Source organism: Podarcis tiliguerta (assembly GCF_965153285.1).
Source record: "Podarcis tiliguerta genome assembly, chromosome: 8".
NCBI lineage: Eukaryota > Metazoa > Chordata > Lepidosauria > Squamata > Lacertidae > Podarcis > Podarcis tiliguerta.
This window is the reverse complement of record NC_139541.1, coordinates 62778675-62800478: the sequence shown is the minus strand read 5'-3', so window position 1 is coordinate 62800478 and position 21804 is coordinate 62778675. Positions and strand designations below refer to the sequence as shown.

The 21804-nt window shown below is 44.6% G+C and overlaps 2 protein-coding genes across 7 annotated transcripts in view; both read left to right on the top strand.

The window, feature by feature from the left end:
• The first annotated feature begins 801 nt into the window (after positions 1-801).
• Positions 802-4566, top strand: MED18 (mediator complex subunit 18). 2 transcript variants are annotated; one of them, XM_083456187.1, is made up of 4 exons: positions 802-961; positions 2433-2543; positions 2762-2845; positions 3325-4566. In XM_083456187.1, the coding sequence occupies exons 3-4, from the start codon at positions 2773-2775 to the stop codon at positions 3876-3878; spliced, it is 627 nt and encodes a 208-aa protein (XP_083312313.1). In that variant the 5' UTR covers positions 802-961; positions 2433-2543; positions 2762-2772; the 3' UTR covers positions 3879-4566. The 2 variants fall into 2 exon arrangements, with proteins under 2 accessions (XP_083312313.1, XP_083312314.1); XM_083456188.1 differs by lacking the exon at positions 802-961 and adding an exon at positions 982-1135 and having other exon boundaries at positions 2760-2845.
• Positions 4567-20150: 15584 nt separating this feature from the next.
• Positions 20151-21804, top strand: part of PHACTR4 (phosphatase and actin regulator 4) — an 81665-nt gene continuing 80011 nt past the window's right edge. For 2 of the 5 annotated variants that reach the window (XM_083455059.1, XM_083455057.1), the window contains exon 1: positions 20197-20354. The gene's annotated coding sequence lies outside the window, so the exon portion shown is untranslated. Of the gene's footprint in view, positions 20355-21804 lie in introns of all 5 variants that reach the window. The other 3 variants (XM_083455061.1, XM_083455065.1, XM_083455062.1) reach the window with 3 other exon arrangements.

Sequence of the window (21804 nt, the reverse complement as noted above, 5' to 3'; positions counted from 1 at the left end):
GCCTTACAAGCCTGGAGAGGATGTCATGACGCAGAGTAGATTTTTGTGGGTTTGGCCCGAGTCCATTGCCTTCCCAGTACTGCTCTGCACCTCACCAATCTTCGTCCCCCATATTCCTGTTTTTAAGTTCACTGCAAGCTGTGTCTTTCTCAACACCCAAACTCAGCCTTTCACCTGCGGTCTTTAAAAACCAAAACTGAACTTCTCCTTAGGCTGTTTCAACAGTAACTCCATACGATGAAGCGAAGAAGTCTAATCAGGGATTTTATTCGTTCATTTGCAGCACAATCCTATCTATGCAAGACTACTCAGAAGGAAAAACCACTGAGTTTAACGGGCCTTACTCCCGGGTAAGAGCATAAGACAGGATTGCAGCCTCGGGGTAACTTTTTGCTTTTAATTTATTAACTTTGTTTCGAAGTAAAATAAAATTTCGTGGTGGTGGGGAACAAAACATGTCGACAAATCATCCGGATGCTGAACCACAGTTCTCGATTGGGGCTACTACTTATTATTTTAGGAGGAGGAGAGGCCCAAATCTATACAGGTCTACTCAAAAGTAAGCCCCCCCCCAACTGGGTTGCCTGAAGGATTTCCAAAGACTGGTCCTAGATCGTTCATAGCCCGAGACGCACCCTAACCCCGGGAGGGGAACCGCATAGCTACAGTTCAACAGGGATCCGGCGTGGTTTGTATTTTGCTTTTCGGCGGCGCAGATATATAACGTAATGCGGCAACGTCACTCCGCCTGCGGCGGAGTTTTCTTACCGCAAACCGCGATGTTGTTGTTTTCTTTCAGCGAACACAGAATGAATGAGAACGTGCCGTACGGTGACGTCAGGAAAAAGATGGCGATGCCCATGAACGGCGCGGGAGGGGGAGGAGAACGCGCATGCGCTGCTTGACTGGCTATATAGTGAAGGAAGAGTGCTTCCAAACGGTGAGGCGAAGAGTGTTGCAGGTAATAGGCCTCTCCGCCTTGCTGGAGACTTCCCCCTGTACAACACCTGAAGTTTTATTCCTAGGCCGTGCGCACAGCCCCCGCCTGAAGTTACTAGTTCAGCCGAGCCGGAGATAAGGTTTTTGCGCCGCTGACACTAATTGAGACCGGGGCTTTGAGGCCTACAGACGGAGGGTTAGTTCGGACAGCATTTAGCTGGGATAAGTAGGACTTCTCAGGAGATACTGGAGGTGTCTCCTCTCTCACCCCCCCCCCCCCAATATCCCAATGAAGATCGTAACTCTGGAACAAAGGGAATCCTTTTACGGGAAACCGGTGTGAAATAAGGAGCGTTTACAGCCTTCTTTTTGTCGTATTCCACATTCCAGGCAGAGGGCCTTCTCGGTTGTGGCGCTCCTTCAGGTGTCAAGGAGATAAAGAATTACGTAACTTTTAGAAGGCAGTCTCGTATCAGGAGGTTTTTAATGCATGATATTTTTATTATGTTTTTAGATACGCCAAATTCTGCCCAGAGTGGCTAGGGAAGCCCAACCAGATGGGCGGGGTATAAACAACAACAACAAAATAAACCAGTCAGTTAAGAGAGTGACTTAAAAACATAAAGCTGAAAAGTCTGTTTACACTGGCTACCTTGCTGAGTGTATTTAAAATCCTTATGGATGCTTACTTGTCAATATACAGTATTCTACAAAAATCCACAGGGCTTACTACTATGTGTATGTAAGATAAAACTGTTAATATTAAATATTTACATATTTACATATGCACTTTCTTGTGGGGGTGGGAGAAGCTGGCTGCAATTCTAAGCATGCTTACTTAATGAAAGGGAATTCCGCTGGATCAAAGACAGCTACCACCAAGTATGCCTGATTAGGAGTGGGCCGTTAGTATATTGTAGACCCTAATGGAGCTGTATGACTTATGATTGTTCTTGGTCAGGCCAATGAGTAACTTGTGGAAAGTTCATTTCAGATGCATGGTCATACATGTCAGTAACCCCAGGAGAGCCTCTGAATTGTCTAAGCTTATGGGATTTTACACTGGAGATTGTCTGTCACCAAGTTGCCTTATTTTAGGAGTGGGATGGGGAAGCTGTTGGCTCGCCAGATGTTGTTGACAGCTCCCATTGGCCATGTTGGTTGGGGCTAATGGGAGATGGAAATCTAGCAACATCTGCAAGGCCATGTGTTTTTATCCTTGAGCTGGGAAAAGGTTGGTTGCTTCCCTGTCCTGCTGCTAGGGGGAAAAGCTGGTGCAGGGGTGAGCAGGAGGAATTAGGTCTTGATTCATGCATCTTCCACACAGGGGAGGTGAGAACATGACCCCGAGGGAGTGCTTCTTCTGAGCCTAATTCCCCCCCCCTTCTCTGCTGAAGTTCTCTTGACAGACCACGTAATGATTTTTCTGCCTTCTGTAACAGCTATAATGCACTGTCTTTGATGCTGTATGGTTTTTAATTGTATTTTTACAGGCACTCCGTGGACCCCCTGAATGAAGCTCATGAATCTGAGAAACCCTGCTCTGGATTCATTGTCTCCCAATTGATATTTGGACCGTATTATATACACACACAGTAATAAAGGTAAAGAAGGGGCACCTGTGGTGTTTGAACTGGGGATACGGTATGGTTCTGCTTTGCTGAAATAACCATGCTGTGGTTGGCCACTGTGAGAACAGGATGTTGCAATACATGGGCCTTTAGCCTGATCCTGCTAGGCTTTTCTTATGTTTTTACATTTATCTCATAGTTCAGCCTGAATGACCAGCTTGTTTTTTTTATTGATCCTGCTGCTTGTAGAGAAGAAAATACCATGGAGGCCCCTCCCGTTACCATGATGCCTGTCACTGGAGGCACTATTAACATGATGGAATATTTACTTCAAGGTAAGTCACAGGCAAGACTTGGCTTAACTGTAATATCTGATTCATTCCATATGACATTCTACTAGAAGAATATATGTTTCTTTAGCAATGTAGGTGTTTTCCTTTTATAGCTGCAGGACAGTTAAAGAAACAGAACAACTGTTGAGATTGTGAGTGGACAACTCTAGGGTCTTTCCACAAATAAAACCACAAACCTAAGTTGGGCACAGAGTATATACTCGATAATGAGCTGACCTTGAGTGTACCTGCATGATAGCTGTATTAGCAAACACTTGTTTCACTTGGCCAATTCACATGGTTCTCTGATCCATGTTCCGTTCAGCAAGGCTGTTGTACTATTTGCAGCTTGCCATAGGTTTTTTTTTTTAATGTTGGCATGATGCTACTGGACTGTCAGGGCAGTAGGATGCTTTCCATTTGTTAATGGGGATGGTTACCTGTTCAGTGATGCTGTCTTAATCCCTCCTTTCTCCCTCTAGGGAGTGTTTTGGATCAAAGCCTGGAGAGCCTCCTTCATCGACTCCGGGGCCTATGTGATAACATGGAACCTGAGACCTTTCTGGATCATGAGATGGTGTTCCTGCTCAAGGGGCAGCAGGCCAGCCCATTTGTTCTCCGCACTCGGCGCTCCATGGACAAAGCAGGCACTCCCTGGCACTTGCGGTACCTTGGGCAGCCAGAAATGGGCGACAAAAACCGCCATGCCTTGGTACGCAACTGTGTTGATATTGCCACATCTGAGAACTTGACGGAGTTCCTGGTGGAGATGGGCTTCCGCATGGACCACGAGTTTGTTGCCAAGGGGCACGTGTTCCGCAAGGGCATTATGAAGATTGTGGTGTACAAGATCTTCCGCATCCTGATTCCAGGAAACACTGATAACATTGAGCCCTTGTCCCTCTCTTATCTTGTGGAGCTCAGCATTGTAGCACCAGCAGGACAAGACGTGGTTTCTGATGACATGAGGAGTTTTGCTGAGCAGCTAAAGCCTTTAGTTCACCTAGAGAAAATTGATCCCAAAAGACTGATGTGAGCAAGATGGCCAGCAGCTAAAGCTTGACTCTTTCCTGTTACAGAGACTGAGGAATTGCAGAAAGCTTTAACGCAGGTGTGGAGAGCCTTTGGCTCTTCAGGTGTTGCTGAACTATGATTCCCATCATCCCTGGCCATTGACCATACTTGCTGGGGGTGATGCAAGTTTTTGTTCAGCCACATCAGGAGGGCTACAGGTCCCCCACTCTTGCTTTAACCAATACTGATAAGAGTTATCTTGCTCAGACCTTTGAAAGCAAAACAAAATTCAGAAGGTTGGATTGGTCTCTTACTAAGTAATAATGGATTTTATTATTATTATTACTTGGTGATTCCAAATAAAATTAGTATTGCAACTGGCTTTCTCTTACTGCATTTTGGAGTTGGGACATCTAGTTTTTGTAATTTAAAATCAAATCTTCCTCTGGCAGGTTGGGGGCAGAGCCAGCTACTATATCTTGCTAGAACTGATGGGAGTTGTAGTCCAGCAACAAATGGAGGGTTCAGCCTGGTTTATACAAAAGAATGGGCAACTTCCTACACGTACTGTTCCCTTTCTTCAGTTCACACCCCACATCATAAGACAAATGATGTACCTAGTGTTACTTATCTGGCGCCATCCCACTTTGCCAAGTGATTTTTCTTCATCATTCATGAATAAAATGTTGCCCTGGCCATGTTTCAGTTAAGTCAGAATGCATATGGATTTCCTGCTACCAGCATTTTATCCCCACAACAGCCCTGTGAGATAAGTTGGACTGGGAGGGAATGATCCCAAGTATCTCTCAGCAGGTATTTGAACCCAAGTTTCCCACGTCCTAGGTTTGTCCTTATGTGCTACATCACACTAGGTCTCCCAGAATCTTAGTATAGGAAGCTTGCAAGTTACTCAGGGATTACATTCCAGGAGTAATGCCTAAAGCCATAATTGTGTGTAGTCAAAACACATTGGATTCAATGTGGGTGGGATTGCCAAAATCTTTTTTCGCAGATGCCCACCTCCTTTTCACCCCCTTTTGAAAAATCTTACAATTTTTTTTGCATGTAAAGCTGAATGCACACAAGTTAAATGTGGATAAATTTTGGGCTTACTGTACTGCTTAGTACTATATAGGCATGGTTTTTTTTGTTTTTTGTCACATATGGATTTGGGGTAAGGGGGAAATGTTAGAAGTAGGACTGGGAATGAGAAACTCATTCAAGTATTTCTTGTTTTTAGAGTACTGGGGAAAGGGAAATTTTAGACCTGGATATTCCTTTTGGACCAATGTCCTTTGGATTTTATTTTATTCAGTTCTAACATGTTTTTCTCCTCTTCTCTCCCTGCCGCTTGAAACTAAGAGCATAGAATAAGATATGGGTAGGTAAGCTTGGAAGAATGGACATCCTCTTAGTATAAACATATTGGGTTGAGCTGCTGGCTGTTGTACAATGAATATTACAATAAGAATTTAGTAGACTAATTGGAGTAGAGGGGACAGGATGTATCCTTGTCTCATTGCCATTGCACATTGATGCTTTTATGGTGATAATAATAGAATGAGTTACCCCTGTTGCATTAACTTTGGAGAGACTGGATTATCATGCCACCTGGCCAGCAAAGGCACAGGAATTCAGGAGAGGAATGGAGTGACTTCTCTCCCCAGGAATTTCTCTCACTTTCTCCTTGTACATTGTTAAAGAGTGAGCAGAATGTCACATCTAAGGTGCTGCTGCCATTGAGACACAAGTGTTGCACAGAGGCACTTTAATGACCAATGACACCAGCTGTGCTTATCCAAGGTGAGACCCGCACTGCAGCTTGGCTTGGTGCACTTAATTATTTCATAGGAACAGAATGTAACTTTGCCTCAGGACCTAAAATATGCCTACAGAATCCTTTGTCCCTTACAGAATAATTACGCTGCTCTTTTGTTATGTAATTGGCATAAGACTCATCCTCTCTGAGCTGGATCGTTTCAGAACCGACCATAATTACTCCACTAAAGAGCTTCCATTATGCTAACACTAATCATAATTGGTATTATTATAGCTAAGTGAATAGTAAATGTTTAATGCACTTGTCATGTCCAAATAAAATAAAATCCTCCTAACTGTTTCCAGATACTTCAAACTGGAGCTTAATGGGAATTGCTTCCCAGTAAAGCTGTATGGCATTGTCTTGCAAAGACATGTTCTTGAGGGTCTATTATATTCATGATTTACACTCCGCCCTTCAATTAAACAATTAGAGTGGCTTACAGTAAAATATAACATCTATAGAAATACTCTTAAAATACCAAATTTATAAAAGCAGCAGTAAAATGTGCATGATAGAGTCACCTTCCCCTCCAACCGATAATCAAAACTTAGAAAGCAAAAAAACAGCAATTAAGGAAAACCGGTAAAATATGTAAGATCTGTGCATGCACGCACAAAATCATCAAAAGTTTAAAAGTCAGGAAATACTTTTTAAAATTGTACCTAGTGAAGAAAATTATTAAAGTGAGCAGCAGGCAGTCCTCTTTGGGGAGAGTGTTACAAAAGCAAGGTATCACCACTGAAAAGACCCTTTCCTTGATGAAACCATTTGCCATACTAGATGGCAGGGAGCCTAGAAGAGGGTCTCTAATGAAGTTCTCACAGTATAGGTAGGCATGTGTGGAGATGGGTTACAAAAGAGTTATTATGATTCTCAAGAGCCAGTCAGGTGTTTTTTTTTGTGGGAGGAGGGGATAGATTTCTTAATCTACACCAAAAATGCTGCATAAACAGAAAAGTATATATTGGGGGTCCTCCATAATGTGTTGTGAATGTGTCAGTTGTGTGCATTTTCTGTCCACCATTTCTTCATTCTTGTGATAGATAAGTTACACATTGCTGGTGTGTCATACATGCCTTTCTGCTACCTTCATAATTAGTAACCATTGTCACAAGTCAGTCCAGCGTCAAAACAGACTCACAGCTGGCACCTCACAAGTTAAGAGCAGCTTAATAAATCCTGATGACATTGCAGGTGGATAAACCAATACATCAGGCAACTGAGAGCACAGGTGACCAACCTGTGCCTTCAAACTGCTTTTATGCACCTCCAGCAGCCTCCTGAAGTTGCCCCATTCTTCTTTTGACAACTTATATGCTAACATTTAAACAAAGCAGTTTAAGCAGTTTACAGCGCAAGTTAAAGGATATAAGTAAAAGATGGGGGAAGCTCCACAGTCTATAAAACATGATTAGCTGCTAAGAGCATCCTGTTTAGCATCAAAATATAAATGGCATACAAAATACAAGGGCAGTTCCACATTACAAAACATAAACAACCAAACAAAGCATATTCTAAACACCAGGAAATAAAAGACTACAAATTCAAACCATGCATTTCGCATCTATAAATAGCACGACTGACAGCTATGCAAAAGAGAGATCAGCTTGCTCTTCCCAACCATTGTATGCCCAATCAATCATACACTTAAAACTACGGTAAAAGGTAAAGGGACCCCCAACCATTAGGTCCAGTCGTGAACAACTCTGGGGTTGCGGCACTCAACTCGCTTTATTGGCCGAGGGAGCCGGCGTTCAGCTTCCAGGTCTGTGGCCCGCATGACTAAGCCGCTTCTGGCGAACCAGAGCAGCACACGGAAACGCCGTTTACCTTCCCACCAGAGCGGTACCTATTTATCTACTTGCACTTTGATGTGCTTTCGAACTGCTAGGTTGGCAGGGGCAGGGTCCGAGCAACGGGAGCTCACCCCGTCACGGGGATTCAAACTGCCGACCTGATTGGCAAGTCCTAGGCTCTGGTTTAATCCACAGCGCCACCCGTGTCCCCGTTAAACTACGGCAATCCCATTGAATTCCTAGCAACTAAGAGTTATATCTGAATTAGCACAAACTGACTTGTTGGTCAGCCCAAAGATTTCTGCTTTTGCAACAGAACTTTGTCCTCTTCTACCACTGTGCACCCTCTTAAATCTATCCTAGGGCATACCCCAATCCTCTGGAGCAGATTTGGGGGGGAGGGGGGAGGAATTTCCTTGTGCAAGTGCAAATCCTTGTGCTAACAGAATGAGGACATTGGATTCTGCCCAAGAAACACAACTTAATCTGACTTCAGTTTAAAAAGCGTTCCATTCATTTCAAGCACACCCATACGTGATCAACACACACCAGTCAATCAAACACACACATGCACTTTCCATCAAAGTTTCTTCCTTCCTGTTGCGTTTCCTTCTTATTTTTCATGGCTTAACAGAATGTGTTCCCCCTCTCTCTCTGAAGTTTCGGAACAATTGGAAGAAGCTTTTATTTTTATTTATTTTTAAAAAAATTGATACTTCTGTTTGTCTTTTATTAAACCAAAAACAAACTCTCTTTCCATGTTGTACGGTTTGAGGAAAAATGTGTTCCTGCTCCAGCTTCCTGAGAATGAATTGGTAAGCTTCTTACTGTCTATGTTGTTGTTGGCATCTGTCTGTCTTGACAGACAACGCAGTGTGCCTCCAGGGATGAAGTCAAACTGATGCATTAGCAGCCCCAAAGTGACCTTCCCAGAATGCAAGGTGGGCAGTGTGTATGGGGCTTGATATCTTGGGCTGCCCAGACGACAAGACCCCCCCCTCTCAGCCTCACTGCTGTGGTCCCAAGGAAAACAGCAATATGTTTGGCACAAGCTCGGCTGCAGGAGTTGCTGGAAGGTGGCGTACAAGGTGCCATCCAACTGTTTTAGGGACTCCATTCTGGATATGTGTAGGGTTTACTCCTTAGCACAGGCTTCCTCAACCTCGGCCCTCCAGAGGTTTTTGGCCTACAACTCCCATGATCCCTAGCTAGCAGGACCAGTGGTCAGGGATGGCGGGAATTGTAGTCTCAAAATATCTGGAGGGCTGAGGTTGAGGAAGCCTGCCTTAGCATTTTCTTCTCCTGAAGATATCCCACAAGGCAGTGGGTACAAATTTTTCCTCAGGTGTTTACTCCCAAAGCCTTTCTCAGGAATGACTATAGCTGCAAGGCAGCGGAGGTTAACTGTGTGTATGTGTATGGTTATATATAACACCCTAAAGTTGGGAAGGAATTGTGTTACAGAACAGTAGATGTATTGGTCTGTTGTATCTTGAACCCCCCTCCCCATTGCCTTGTATACTTGGTTGAGGGTAAGAACACAAGAAAAGCCTGCTAGATCAGCACTCTGGCCATTTTGTCCTCATGGGCCACCCAAGTGCCTATGGAAAGCCTGGACACAGGACCAAAGTGCAAGAGCACTCGCCCATCCTGGGATTTCCAGCAACTGGTCATCAGAAGCATTGCTGCCTTCAAACATGGAGGCGGATCATAGGCATCATTGCTCCAGAGCTGTTACCTCCCTTCATGAACATGTCCAATCCTCTCTTAAAGTAACTTGATGAAACTCAGGTCAACAGACGTTGCTCTTTTGTAGTACATTCCTCCATCAAAGTGCCTTGAGGTGAAACAGTCCTTGTACCTGGCACTTCCCGTGTCTCGTTCCCACTGTCTCAGTAAATAGTCTGGCACAAAATCTACCTTGTTGCTCTTTAAATGGCTTGGCTGCTTCCTCGGAATCTGGTTAAGCTGATATTTAATAGGATGAGTTGCCTATATTCATTTGCCAAAATTAGAATAGACTCTTGCCAAATCTACTGACACTGGCTGTTGTTGTTCCACACTGGAGCCAGAAACAGGGGAAGCTGGTAAGACTGCCCACACAATATACTGTATTTTTCGCTTTATAAGACGCACCTAGTTTTTGGAGGAGGAAAACAAGGGGGGGGGGGATTCTGAATCTCAGAAGCCAGAACAGCAAGAGAGATCACTGCACAGTGAAAGCAGCAACTCCTCTTGCTGTTCTGGTTTCTGTGATAGGTGCGCAGCCTGCATTCGCTCCATAAGGCGCACACACATTTCCCCTTACTTTTTAGGAGGGAAAAAGTGAGTCTTATAGAGAAAAAAATACGGTATATCTAGGCAGGAGGGTACTGGGTGCTGGTCAACACTATTGTAACCAGTCCCCCCTCTCTCTGTGTGCCTTATTATAATCATTATGAGTTATGCCACTGGCCCAACTAGCCTTGGGTGGGGGTCTTTCTGAATCCCACTGGCTGAGATCCTTTTAAGTTAAAGATGTCTGGGGACGAATTTAGGAGCAAGCTAATAGCCACAATGCAATACAATAATTTTTTATTATATGGTTTATTACATAGTCTGAAGCACATTTAACACACATGACTTCCCCCAAAGAATCAGAGGAACTGTAGTTTCCACCTCACAGAGCTACAATTTCCAGGACACTGAACAAACTACATCTATCAGTATTTGTAGGGGGAAGCCATATGCTTTAAATGTGAGTTTAATGTGCTTTAGATGTGTGTTTTGTTGTTTTAAATGAAATCTCGGTCTTAATGGAAGGAGCCTGGATTGTCCCTCAACAGACCAGGTCTCCCCTTCCCCACAAAATCTTAGTTATACCTGAGTTATAGATATGCACAGCATACATTAGAGGTGGAGAACCTTTTCCACCCAATGGGCTGGAGCATTATCTCCAGACCAGCTTGAATCGGACTACCTACCTGTGAATCATACAGTTTTATAATGATGCCAGGCAATCGACACTTGTCATGGTTGGTTGGTGGGGGTGGGAAGATAGAGTTTGCTCAGCCGGCTTCATTGTCATGCATTTGGGAAGCACTGCATAGCAAGCTGAGCAAGCTTTCCAACCCCCATGCTTGGCGCTTGGGAAGTGCAGAGTGCTAATTTGCAAAGCACTTTACCCAGTGCTGGGACGTGGGTGGCGCTGTGGGCTAAACTACAGAGCCTAGGGCTTGCTGATCAGAAGGTTGGCAGTTCGAATCCCCGCGCGCTCCTGTTGCTCAGTCTCAGCTCCTGCCGACCTAGCAGTTCAAAAGCACGTCAAAGTGCAAGTAGATAAATAGGTACCGCTCTGGCGGGAAGGTAAACGGCATTTCTGTGCGCTACTCTGGTTTGCCAGAAGCGGCTTAGTCATGCGGGCCACATGACCCGGAAGCTGTACACCGGCTCCCTCGGCCAATAAAGCGAGATGAGCGCCGCCACCCCAGTTGGTCATGACTGGACCTAATGGTCAGGGGTCCCTTTACCTTTACCTTTTTTACCCAGTGCTTCCCCAGTACCCAGTATATGGCTGTCAGGCATTTAGGAACCTCTGTACAGAGCCCCTTTTGGCCAAACCCTGTCCTTACCTGCCCCACTCCTGACATCATATATGACATCAGGCTGGTGGGCATGGCTTGCCTGAAATGGGCAAGTGGGCCACTTGGGGAGGCCTGGTGAGCTAAATTTGGCCCACAGGATGGAGGTTCCCCACCCCTGCTTTACATGCAGAAAGTCCTGGATTCCGTCCTCATCTATAAGCTTCCCCAAGCTGGGATGGATGAGATGCCTGCCACTACACTGCTGCTCATGCACACAGACAGGACTGAAGAAGATGGACCAGTCTCCTGATTCAATAAAAAGCAGTTTCCTGTTCCCTGTGACTGTTTGCATGCAAAATATGTCATTTAGTGTTCAGCGTTGGGCCCATATAGTAGTACTTATGAAATACGAGAAGAGTCCTTTCATAAGTTGCCCACTTTTTCTTTCTTTAAAAGCACGAGAAGCTGTGTTTGGTTGCTAGAGAGGGCACAGGACGAAACTCCTGCATTTATACCGAGTGGATAAAGATTGGATGGGTGAAGGATTACCAGTGGAGGAATATTGACCCAAACATGCTGTCTTCATCTGACTAGTCCAATCTGCAGCTCGTACCCCCTGTGTAAATCTAATCTACTGCATTCCTTGACACCTTGCCCTTGTCACCATTTGTAACGTCCTGCTGGTAAAGTACCTTGAATAAAATTGTGTTTTCTCTGTGGGGAACATCGAGTACGGTGATCCAATCCTGTACCAAAAAAACTAAGGCTTTTTTTATTCAACAGAGCCACCTTCTGGACATTGCTGGTACTTTATTGCTGCACATTTCCCGACCTCGTGATTAAACCACTGTGCTTAACCGCTTCAGTATGATTAGAAAAGGAGACTCTCTTTATTATTTTCATCCCTGGTTTTCCAAAGTCGTTGTTTTGAATCCCATGGACTTTTTTCTTTGAAATTACATTCTCCACAGCCACTAGGTCAGGAGTGGGGAAGCTTTTTGGCACTGCTGATTAGAACTTTATCTCACCACCACCACCCTGCAAGCAAAGCAGGTCACCTACCTATCAATCCTGCCCACCTGTCAAAGTTGACCCACGAGGGAGAGGGTGGGATCTGCTTCGTTTCTATTGATTTTGTTTACCTAGTACACTACTTAAAATGAAACTCCCGTATTGCTAATGTAAAAATCGCCACGTTTCTCCTACTTCTGCTATCTACGATAACCTCTTGCATTTGATTAAGGCTATAGACAGGGGCAGAAAATGACAGGATTTCATTATTTTAAAAATGGGGGGAAACAGTGTGTTTCTTTTTCCCAGACTCTCTATTTGTCTCCTGAAACTGCATAGTAGTACCTCTTCCTACACTAAGGCTGAGACCAATACAGATTAAGGTGAACTCCTACCAAGCTTTAGATTACAAGGTTAGTTCTCATCAAGTTAGGGTGCCTTTCAATAATTTTTAGGGTGTGTGTTCAAGTATATTATAGGAACTTTAGGTTTGTGCAATTAAAGTGGATTAATGTGCTCTGTCACCACAAATCCACTTTAAAAGGACAACAATAGACTTTTTTTATGGTTTGGAAAGTAGCAGGGAACTGTACCGAATGAAGTGTGGGAAGAATGAATGGTGAATGGGAAGATGTATGCACTCTCCACAAGCAAATCAGGTTATATAATTACTCTATAAGCAATTCAGAACAAATGCTCAATAAAGACTAGACACAGTCTAACCGCCGTGTAAGATTTGTGCAAGCAAATCCGGATTATGCTGAGTAAACAGGCAATCTTTGGAGCCCTTAGATCTTTTTTCTTCTCTACCTCCACTCCTTTGCTCCACATCCAAGCTGATGAAGACTTCTGGTGTACTCTGAGGTTTGCTCCCTATTTTGTGACAGTTTAGTTCTACGATAGGTTTTGGAATCTTTAAAAAGTGATGGCCTCATCACTTCCTAACAGGGCTGTCAGTCTTCCTGCCCGACTCCTTCCCACTTAACATCTTACAGGACAGGCAAATATTCAACAGATAATGATTTCACACTGTGGAAATGTAGAGAACAATGTCTGTTGAATATCTGCTTGTGACACAGCTCTTACAGGCACAGTAACCTTTTCACAAGTAGAAGAAAATGGCAACATATCCCTCCCTCCCAAACTGCATTAAAAAATAGATGGAGCCTCAGCTGGTCAGAGATTAAGAGGCTGCTCCTCTCAAATGCAATTCTGATTATATCTATTTCAAAATAGAGGGCTTTGCATTGTTACAGTTTTTATCATGGTAGCTCAAAATTGCTAGAACAGACAGATAATAAACTGAAAGAGTATTTGTCATCTATATTCCAGAGTCAGCCAGTCTCACTGCCAACTCGATTCAGAATAATGCCTCTGTGTTTGTTACACTTTATTAAAAGGTCATTAGGGATATAAATATATAGCAGTTCTCTACTACTGAAAGATTTGCTGATCTGCCAGAATTTCCTTTGTTCCTCTTTTCCCAGTTGCATTTATTTTTACTTGCATTTTGCAGAAGCTCTGGAACCTGGAGGAAGTCAATGTGCCAAAGGAGGAATTTGTGGGCTTCCCACCTTTGGGTGCCAGTCACAACAGCAGGAGCAAAACTGCAATTCATAGTGCATTTTAAGGATTTCGGGGTGGTTCTCTCACTATAATTATGGTATTGGATCCAGAAATCCCATAAACATAAAGCTCTCATGCCGGAGAAGGGTGGGGGCAGAGAGAAAGGAAGGCAAATTTTGTCAATCCCCCCCCCCCCTGCACCCTGACCCCAAAATTCTCCAGAGGATTGAGGCACCCTGCAGATCACTGTGGTGGGGAGGCATCAGAAGCTTCAGGGGAAGGAGCACACAGCAAAAATGCACCTCTCATTCCACTCTGGATCTTCTGCTGGATTGACAAAGGGAAGGAATTCCGTTTCCAGAAATTTGTTTCTCCTTATTTCTTGTTCCACACTCAGTTTTGTGAGCCGAAAAACTTAACATTTTTATCTTGCCTTTCCTACAAGCTTAGCGAGGCATAGATGGTTTCCCCCACTCCGCCTCATTTTATTCACACAACCCTGTGAGGGAGGACAGACTGAGAGACAAGTGAGTTTAATGGGTGAGTGGAACCTAGCTATTCATTATTTTATTGGGGAAAGGCCGTAGCTCAGTGCTAGGGAATCAACCTTGCATGCAGAAGGTCCCAGGTCCAATTCCTGGCCTCTCCAGGTAGAGGTGGGAGAGACCCTCACCTGAAACCCTGGAGAGCTGCTGCCAGTCAGTACAGGAGTTTGGATTTAATATCCCGCTTTATCACTACCCGAAGGAGTCTCAAAGCGGCTAACATTCTCCTTTCCCTTCCTCCCCCACAACAAACACTCTGTGAGGTGAGTGGGGCTGAGAGACTTCAGAGAAGTGTGACTAGCTGAAGGTCACCCAGCAGCTGCATGTGGAGGAGCGGGGAAGCGAACCTGGTTCACCAGATTACGAGTCTACCGCTCTTAACCACTACACCACACTGGCCATACACAATACTGAGCTAGATGGACCAATGGCCTGACTTGTTCATATACCACCCTTCATCAGAATAGAGTAATGAAGCAAAAGGTTTTAGTTTTGTACCAGGCTATTTGGGGATTGTGTTCTACACCTGGGTACCACAGCCAAAGAGGCTTCCATGTCACATGGACTCTGAAGAAGGCATTGGCAGGTAGGAAAACAATGTAAAGTCAGACCATGAGAGCAGCTAGTGTTGTCTACACTGATGGGCAGCAGCTTTCCAGGGTTCCAGGCAGGATCTCTCTCCCAGCCCTAGGACCTGATGAGGGGAGTGGGATGCTAAACCACTGACGTGGGGGGTGGGGTGGAATGGTATATCCTGGGAAAGGGAATGGTTAGCCTTTTTCATGGCTGGAACCTTGAACAGGAGCACTCCACACAACCAACCTTTTGTTGCATTGTTGCTGGTCTTACTTGTCTCATTTAGTTTCCTTGTTCTTTCACTTATGTACCCTGTGCACCACCCATTTCCTCCATGTGCTTCATTTATCTGTGGCCTGAGAAAATTCAAGTCAGCCCACAAAAAAATCCATGACCTCTAAGGTATGGTTACCAGATTTTTTTCAGTGAATCCGGTGACACTTTTTTTTTTTTTTTAAAAAAAAAGCTGAGTAGCAACAGGGAGTCAGTAGTGGGGATGGTGAGGCAAAAGACCCTGGGCCCAAGCACACATGCATATTGTATAAAGGTGCAAAGCCCTTCTTTCGCACCCTTTGAAACATAAATGCACAGAATTTTTTAAAAACTGGGCAAGAGCGCGCCTGTGACTCCTGAGCCTTCCACGATCTCCTGCCCCCTTCCCCCTTTGTTTTGACAGATCAGGGGAGGCTCGGGAGTCGTGGGCGGGTGGCCGTTGCCCACGAGGGGGGCAAGGCGCGCGGTTTCTCTGCCAGGCAAGATGCAAAGCTCTTCTATTGCACCCTGTGAAACATAAATGCGCAGTTTTTTAAAAACTGGGCAATGGCCGCCCACCCGTGACTCTCGAGCCTCCCCCGATCAGTCAAAACAAAGGGGGAAGGGGGCAGGAGATCTGTACTGCAAGTCGCCTCCGGTTCCCCTTTGGCAGTGGTGGCAGCAGCGGCAGTCAGCAGCCCGGAGCCAGCCTGGTAGCGCAGTTGGCTCTGGCTGGCTTCAGGAGCTGCTCGCTGCCATGGCGCCCACCATTTTTCCTCTCCGGAAGTCCCCAAATGATGTGTTGCACACAAGACACATCATATGGGGACTTCCAGAGAGGAAAAATGGTGGGCGCCATGGCAGCGAGCAGCTCCTGAAGCCAGCCAGAGCCGACTGCTGCTGCCACATTTCCCGGGGACAGATTTGCAAATCCGGGGACTGTCCCCGGGAACCAGGGACATCTGATACTCTAAGGCATTGTAGCATGCTTTGCTTTTTTTCTGTTGTTGGCATTCAGAGGCATAAGTCCAGTGGTGGGCCAATGCCAGTGGAAGTCACCTCGAAGGGAAGACACCACAGGGAATTATCCTTCTGGTTTGTCCCCTTCTGAGGTACCACTGGGGGCTAAGTACTGCAGCCACATAAAAGTGGCAGCTAGATGGTAGAAGGACTTTGAGTGAGAGTTGGGAGGCTGAAGATCTCTCAGGGTAAGAGATTGGGAAAGGAATGGAAATGACTCTGATGAGAGCTGAGAGGGTCTGTCATTTTCTGTGGGAGCCAGAATTAAGAGTTGCCTTTGGACAGAAAGAAGGTTCACTGTTTTTATATTTTAGATACTCTCCTGCTGGTTTTCTCCTCTCTGTTTTTTATACTGTTGCTGCTACAATAATTTGCATTTTATGATAATCTGTATCCAATTATGCATTACATCTTTTTGTAATTGTATTTATATAACAGTCTTGATTTTCATATTGTATACATATTATGTTATGTATTGACATTTGTGTTCATTTGACAAAGGGCGGTATATAAATGTAACTAATAATAATAATTTTCTGCACAGGCATTGTTGGCAAAAGTAATTGTGTGGTTTTGTATGTCTCTCTGCACAGCCTGCTCTTGTCCGCGTAAACAGAATTCTCTTCCGCATGATCAAGGTCAAATGGTTTGCCCGACTCCTAATTTTGCTAATGGCAGCAAGTTACTGATTGACTTTGTCCTGAAGCGAAAGTTCCTGAATCTTCTCTGCTCATGTAGTTCACCTTTGATATCCCAGTGGCTCGGTCTCACGTTTATGTATAGGAAAGATGACAGGATATTTACGACATGAGAGAAGATATTGTTGGTTGCTAGTACAGTGGTACCTCGGGTTACATACGCTTCAGGTTACAGACACTTCAGGTTACAGACTCCGCTAACCCAGAAATAGTACCTTGGGTTGAGAACTTTGCTTCAGGATAAGAACAGAAATTGTGCTCCGGCGGCACGGTGGCAGCAGGAGGCTCCATTAGCTAAAGTGGTGCTTCAGGTTAAGAACAGTTTCAGGTTAAGAACGGACCTCCATTTTATACCACTGTATTTACTTCTGTCACCCAGTTTTAAGAAGTCTTATTTGACTGATGGATTGATCATGCTCACAAACTGATTAGATGGATCCATTTTTTAATCTAGATTCTGGCCCAGATTTGTAACTGAAACTGGCTTGACCACCATGATGGGAGCCATACACCAGGAGATAAAAGGGGGAAATTCAACTCTGCTGGTTCTACTGGATCATTTGGTAGCATTTTATATCACTGAGGTTGGGGAATGAAGGCACCTCCTTCTAAGTGGCTCTGCTCCTACCTGGAGGGTGGATTCCATAAAGACCTTCCTTCTGCATCATGACATTTTCATTATGGGGTCCCTCAAAGATCCATTTTGTCCTCCATTTTGTTCAACATTAATATAAAGCTGTATGGAGCTGGGTGTCATTAATCCAGCTCTATCTGTCTTTCCAGTCAGGTGATTGATAATGGAGCTGGACCAGTTCCCTTATGGTGAGTAAGTGCAGGGGTGCCAACTTGAATAAATAACCCATCAGCATTCTTCTAATGCTCTTAGGGCTTGCAGCCTACATTTATGCATGTTTATTCAGAAGTAAGTGTTCAATGGGACTTACTCCCTTGTAAGTTTTACTGTCCCTAGTGGGTTCATGGCAGAAGTAGAATTGCAAAAGGGAACTTCCAGATCGTTGAGTTTATTTGAGTCCCTCCAAAAGTTATTTTATTATACATTGGTTATCTGTGCATATGATGGTATCTGGGTGGTTATATGTGATTCCGCTTTTAATACTGTTTGTGCCTACTTGCAAAAGCGTTGGAGTGGACATAGGGCTGTACTTTCTCTGTTTTCTAGCTCAAGGGCTCTTGTGGTAGCAGATGGGCAAGTTTTAATCTTGCACAACAGAGGAATCTAAGGCAACCGTTGCACTAGTGGAAATGTGTTGTGCAATAGACTGCCTCACTCTATGGTACGATGAAGTTGCCAGCAACTTGCTTCTGCAGTCTCTTGCACAGTTTTTTTGTAGAAGACATTTTGCCTGTGGAACAAATATACTGCTAAGTGACTTTAACTTAGCCCTACACTGGAGTTAACCCATTCATTCAATTTCATTTCCAAATGGTGAGTGTCCTGAAAAATTCCTGCTGGCATTCTGTAAGTTTTTGACCATTCCAAGGTGGTGGTGTTGTCCTGCTTTTGTAGCACTGTGGTACAAGAGTGCCCCTCCAGACAGCAATAATGAAGCGACATTGCAGAAGCATCACAGAACTACAAGTACAGTGGTACCTCAGGTTAAGTACTTAATTCATTCCGGAGGTCCGTACTTAACCTGAAACTGTTCTTAACCTGAAGCACCACTTTAGCTAATGGGGCCTCCTGCTGCTGCTGCTGCGCCGCCGGAGCACAATTTCTGTTCTCATCCTGAAGCAAAGTTCTTAACCTGAAGCACTATTTCTGGGTTAGCGGAGTCTGTAACCTGAAAGTGTATGTAACCTGAAGCGTATGTAACCCGAGGTACCACTGTAAAGCAAAACAATGTGTGGACAGTCCAGCACAAATCCACTACTAAGACACCATTATTGCAAAATATACCCTCCACCCCAACAGGTTGGAAGGGCCCATAAGCCCAAAATCTTATGCATACTTTCCTCAGATTAAGCTCCATGGAGCTTGCTTTTGAGCAAACATTCATAGGTTTATGCAATCCTCTCTTTTTTTCAGAGGGTACTCAAGGGTACGCAGTACCAGCACCCCCCTTTTGGATAAAAGTGTGGCAGTGACTGTAACAACTTCATGGTGAGTACCGGCACCTATTTTTCTAGAAAAAAAAGCACTGGGCTTCTGGTATTAGCCACTTTGATGCACAAGCTCAATGAGTCAAGTATCGTTAAGGCACTAGTCATAAGTACTGCTTAGCTATCCTAGCTAACTTCTTTTTTTTTATAGAGAAAAAGAAATCATCACATGCTCTTCCTTAAAAAAGAGGCCTCAATTTAAGAAAGAAAGAAAGAAAGAAAGAAAGAAAGAAAGAAAGAAAGAAAGGGAATCCTGTGGGCATTCCTGGTACCTGAGTCATACTTTTGCCGGAAGGGATGCCTAAGCATTTGAAGGAGAAAGTTCATCTGCAGATTTCCACCCACTCCCTCTGTAAGGTGAGGCAACTGTGGGTGGAACTTGGATGACCTGCAGCTATGGTAGTTCTTGGAGTGTATATACTTAAGGCTGGACTGAAACCTGAGTTATAAACTCTGTCTGCAGTAGCTTCAAAGTCAGGGAGGTGCCATTTGTATGTTTTCATTTATAAGTATGCAAATGTTTTTAATAACTAAGTTCCGGTTATTAGCAGCACAAGCTAAGTTATCCTTTGTGGTTAGTCAGATAATGATATTGTGGGAGGTATTTTAAAGATAAATGGGAAGGCAATTGTGTCAGTATTTCACCTCTATTAACATTTTCCCATGAAAAACAAACAGAACCCTTAGGATACCAGCTTAACTTTATTTTGTTAATCAACTAAAGCTGCAAATCCTATCTACTTGGGAGTAAGCTCCCTGAATGAATGGAGCATCTTTCTGAGCAGGCATGTACAGGATCGCACTGAAAACTGCAATACTAGCCCAACTGCAATACTACTGCTGTTATTATTAGGAATCATATCGGGCATCTGCAGCAAAAACTGCAAGGAGTCTGTGCCGCATTGGCATACAGTGGCATAAACTTTCGTGAACTAGTTTACTAGTTTACCCCACGAAATCTCATACCCTTGCCAAGTTTTTAAGGCGCCACAAAGCCCTCGGCTGTTATAACTCATCATCATCATCATCATCCCAACTGCAAAATGTATTCTGCGCTATATATATGTAGATTGAACTTATTGAACTATATATATAAGTTGAACTTATTTCCCTCCGGAGAAGCCCGTCCGTCTAGTGACAAGGCAGCATCCCCCGCCCCCCACTAAGCCTCCTTTCCGCACGAAACCAGACGACGAAGCACCCGGCTTCCTGGCCCGTCCTCCTTCCTGACCTCACCTGTCCGGCGTCCTTGATCCCCCGCGGGCGGGGGCGGGGCCTCGCCGTAAACTACAAGTCCCGTCATGCCGCGCGCCTCACCCCCCCTTCCCAGGAGCGGGGCTTCCGGCGGTGGCGACGGGGACCTTCAGCCCCTGAGGGACTCTCAGAAAGAGGCGGCGGCGGCGGCGTTGGTGGTGGCGCGAGGTGAGGTGAGTTGGAGTGAAGTGAGGGTAGGGGCCGGCCGCCCGGCCGTCCAGGCAGGAATTCGCCAGGTGAGGAGGTGCTGCTGGTTCCCCTCATCTGACTCCAGGTGAGTGAGTGAGGAAAGTGAACAAGTTTAGCCGACAGTTAATTCTCACCCCCGCTCTCAGTGAGAAGCGAGGGGGGTCTCTCTCGCAGCCCCCCCTAATACTCTTTTGTTTTGTTTTCGCTACTTTAGTTTTCTGTGAGGGGTGGGTGGGGCATTTGCTTTCTTTTATCCCTACAGCCAACTCCCCACCACATCCCGCTTTTCTAATTGGCCAACCTCCCTTTCAGACGCTGCAAGGGTCTTTGCTTCCTGCTCCTTCTTAATCCTTCCGAGCTGCTGCTGCTTTTTTTTTTTTAATGCATTCGCATCAACAGATCTGCTTTCCCCGTGTTGTTAACCGCCCATTTTCAATCGGTTGACATGATCTGTGTTGTGGCTGGTTTTGTAAAGAGGCTTCTGAAAGGCGGGCTGTAACTCTTTTAAACAAACGAATACATCTGCCCGTCCAAATTCACTGTCTTTTTCCTGAATTCTCTCAGCTCCCTCAGCCCTTATAGTATCTTGCACCCATCATTAAAAAAAATGGGGAGTTTCTCATTATTTCTCTCTCTCTCACTCTCTGCCTCTGGTATTAACCCACCTTTTCTAATATTAGGTGGTAGTTGATCTGTCAGTGCCTTCCTGTCACTAGGTGACCTTCCTTTTGTGCCCCCTGCCCCCCAAATGCATTCTGAGTGACTTGCATGACCCCTCACTCATCGCTCGTCTTCCCTGCCCCCTCCCTGACTTTGACTGTTGTGTTTTATCAAGTATATTGGCTCTTTCTCCCCACTCATGCCAAAAGGGAACTCTCCTCTTGAGTTTTCAGTATGTTACAAAAAACTAAATCAAGAGTGATGTCCTGTATTTACTTTTGGAAGTGTGTGTGTGTGTGTGTGTGTGTGTCTGTCTCAGTATGTATCTGCCAGTACAAGATGAAAATATGTTACTGTATATGTTGAATGCCTCAAAAGACTGACTTGAATGCCTCAAAAGACCAATTTGAAGGGTAGCTGGTTGATTTGTGGTTGTTTTGTAGCTCAGAAAGTGAGATTTGTCTTTGTATTCTCTTTTTACCCTAATGAACTGATCTGAGCATGTTTGTTAACTTGTAAACAAATTATGAAATTTATTGGGAAGAATAGATGTGGCTTGCTTGAACTTCAGCAGAGGAATCTGTGTGAGACAGACAGTAAACTTTTGGGATGCTGGTATCTTCCTCTGTTTTACACTAAGAAAAGGAAGCAACCCTAATTGTTTAATGTTTCTAGCTGCATTAAGCCTCAGGAGAGGCAGTATTTATTTTTAAAAATTAAATACTTACATTTGCAAAAGTGGGAGTATTCAAACTATGTCTTAATCTGCCCCCCCCCCATAAAAAGTGAATGTTTTAGTCAATTCTTCCCTCATCCAGAGTTTCCCAACCTTTAGATGTACTGTGCTGCCCACCATCCCATTTGGACCTAATTAA

Bases quoted from the DNA above. Each gene is read 5' to 3' on its own strand.
- MED18 (XM_083456187.1), top strand. From the start codon at position 2,773: ATGGAGGCCCCTCCCGTTACCATGATGCCTGTCACTGGAGGCACTATT. The intron at 2,846-3,324 runs GTAAGTCACAGG...TTCTCCCTCTAG, and splicing joins GATGGAATATTTACTTCAAG to GGAGTGTTTTGGATCAAAGC.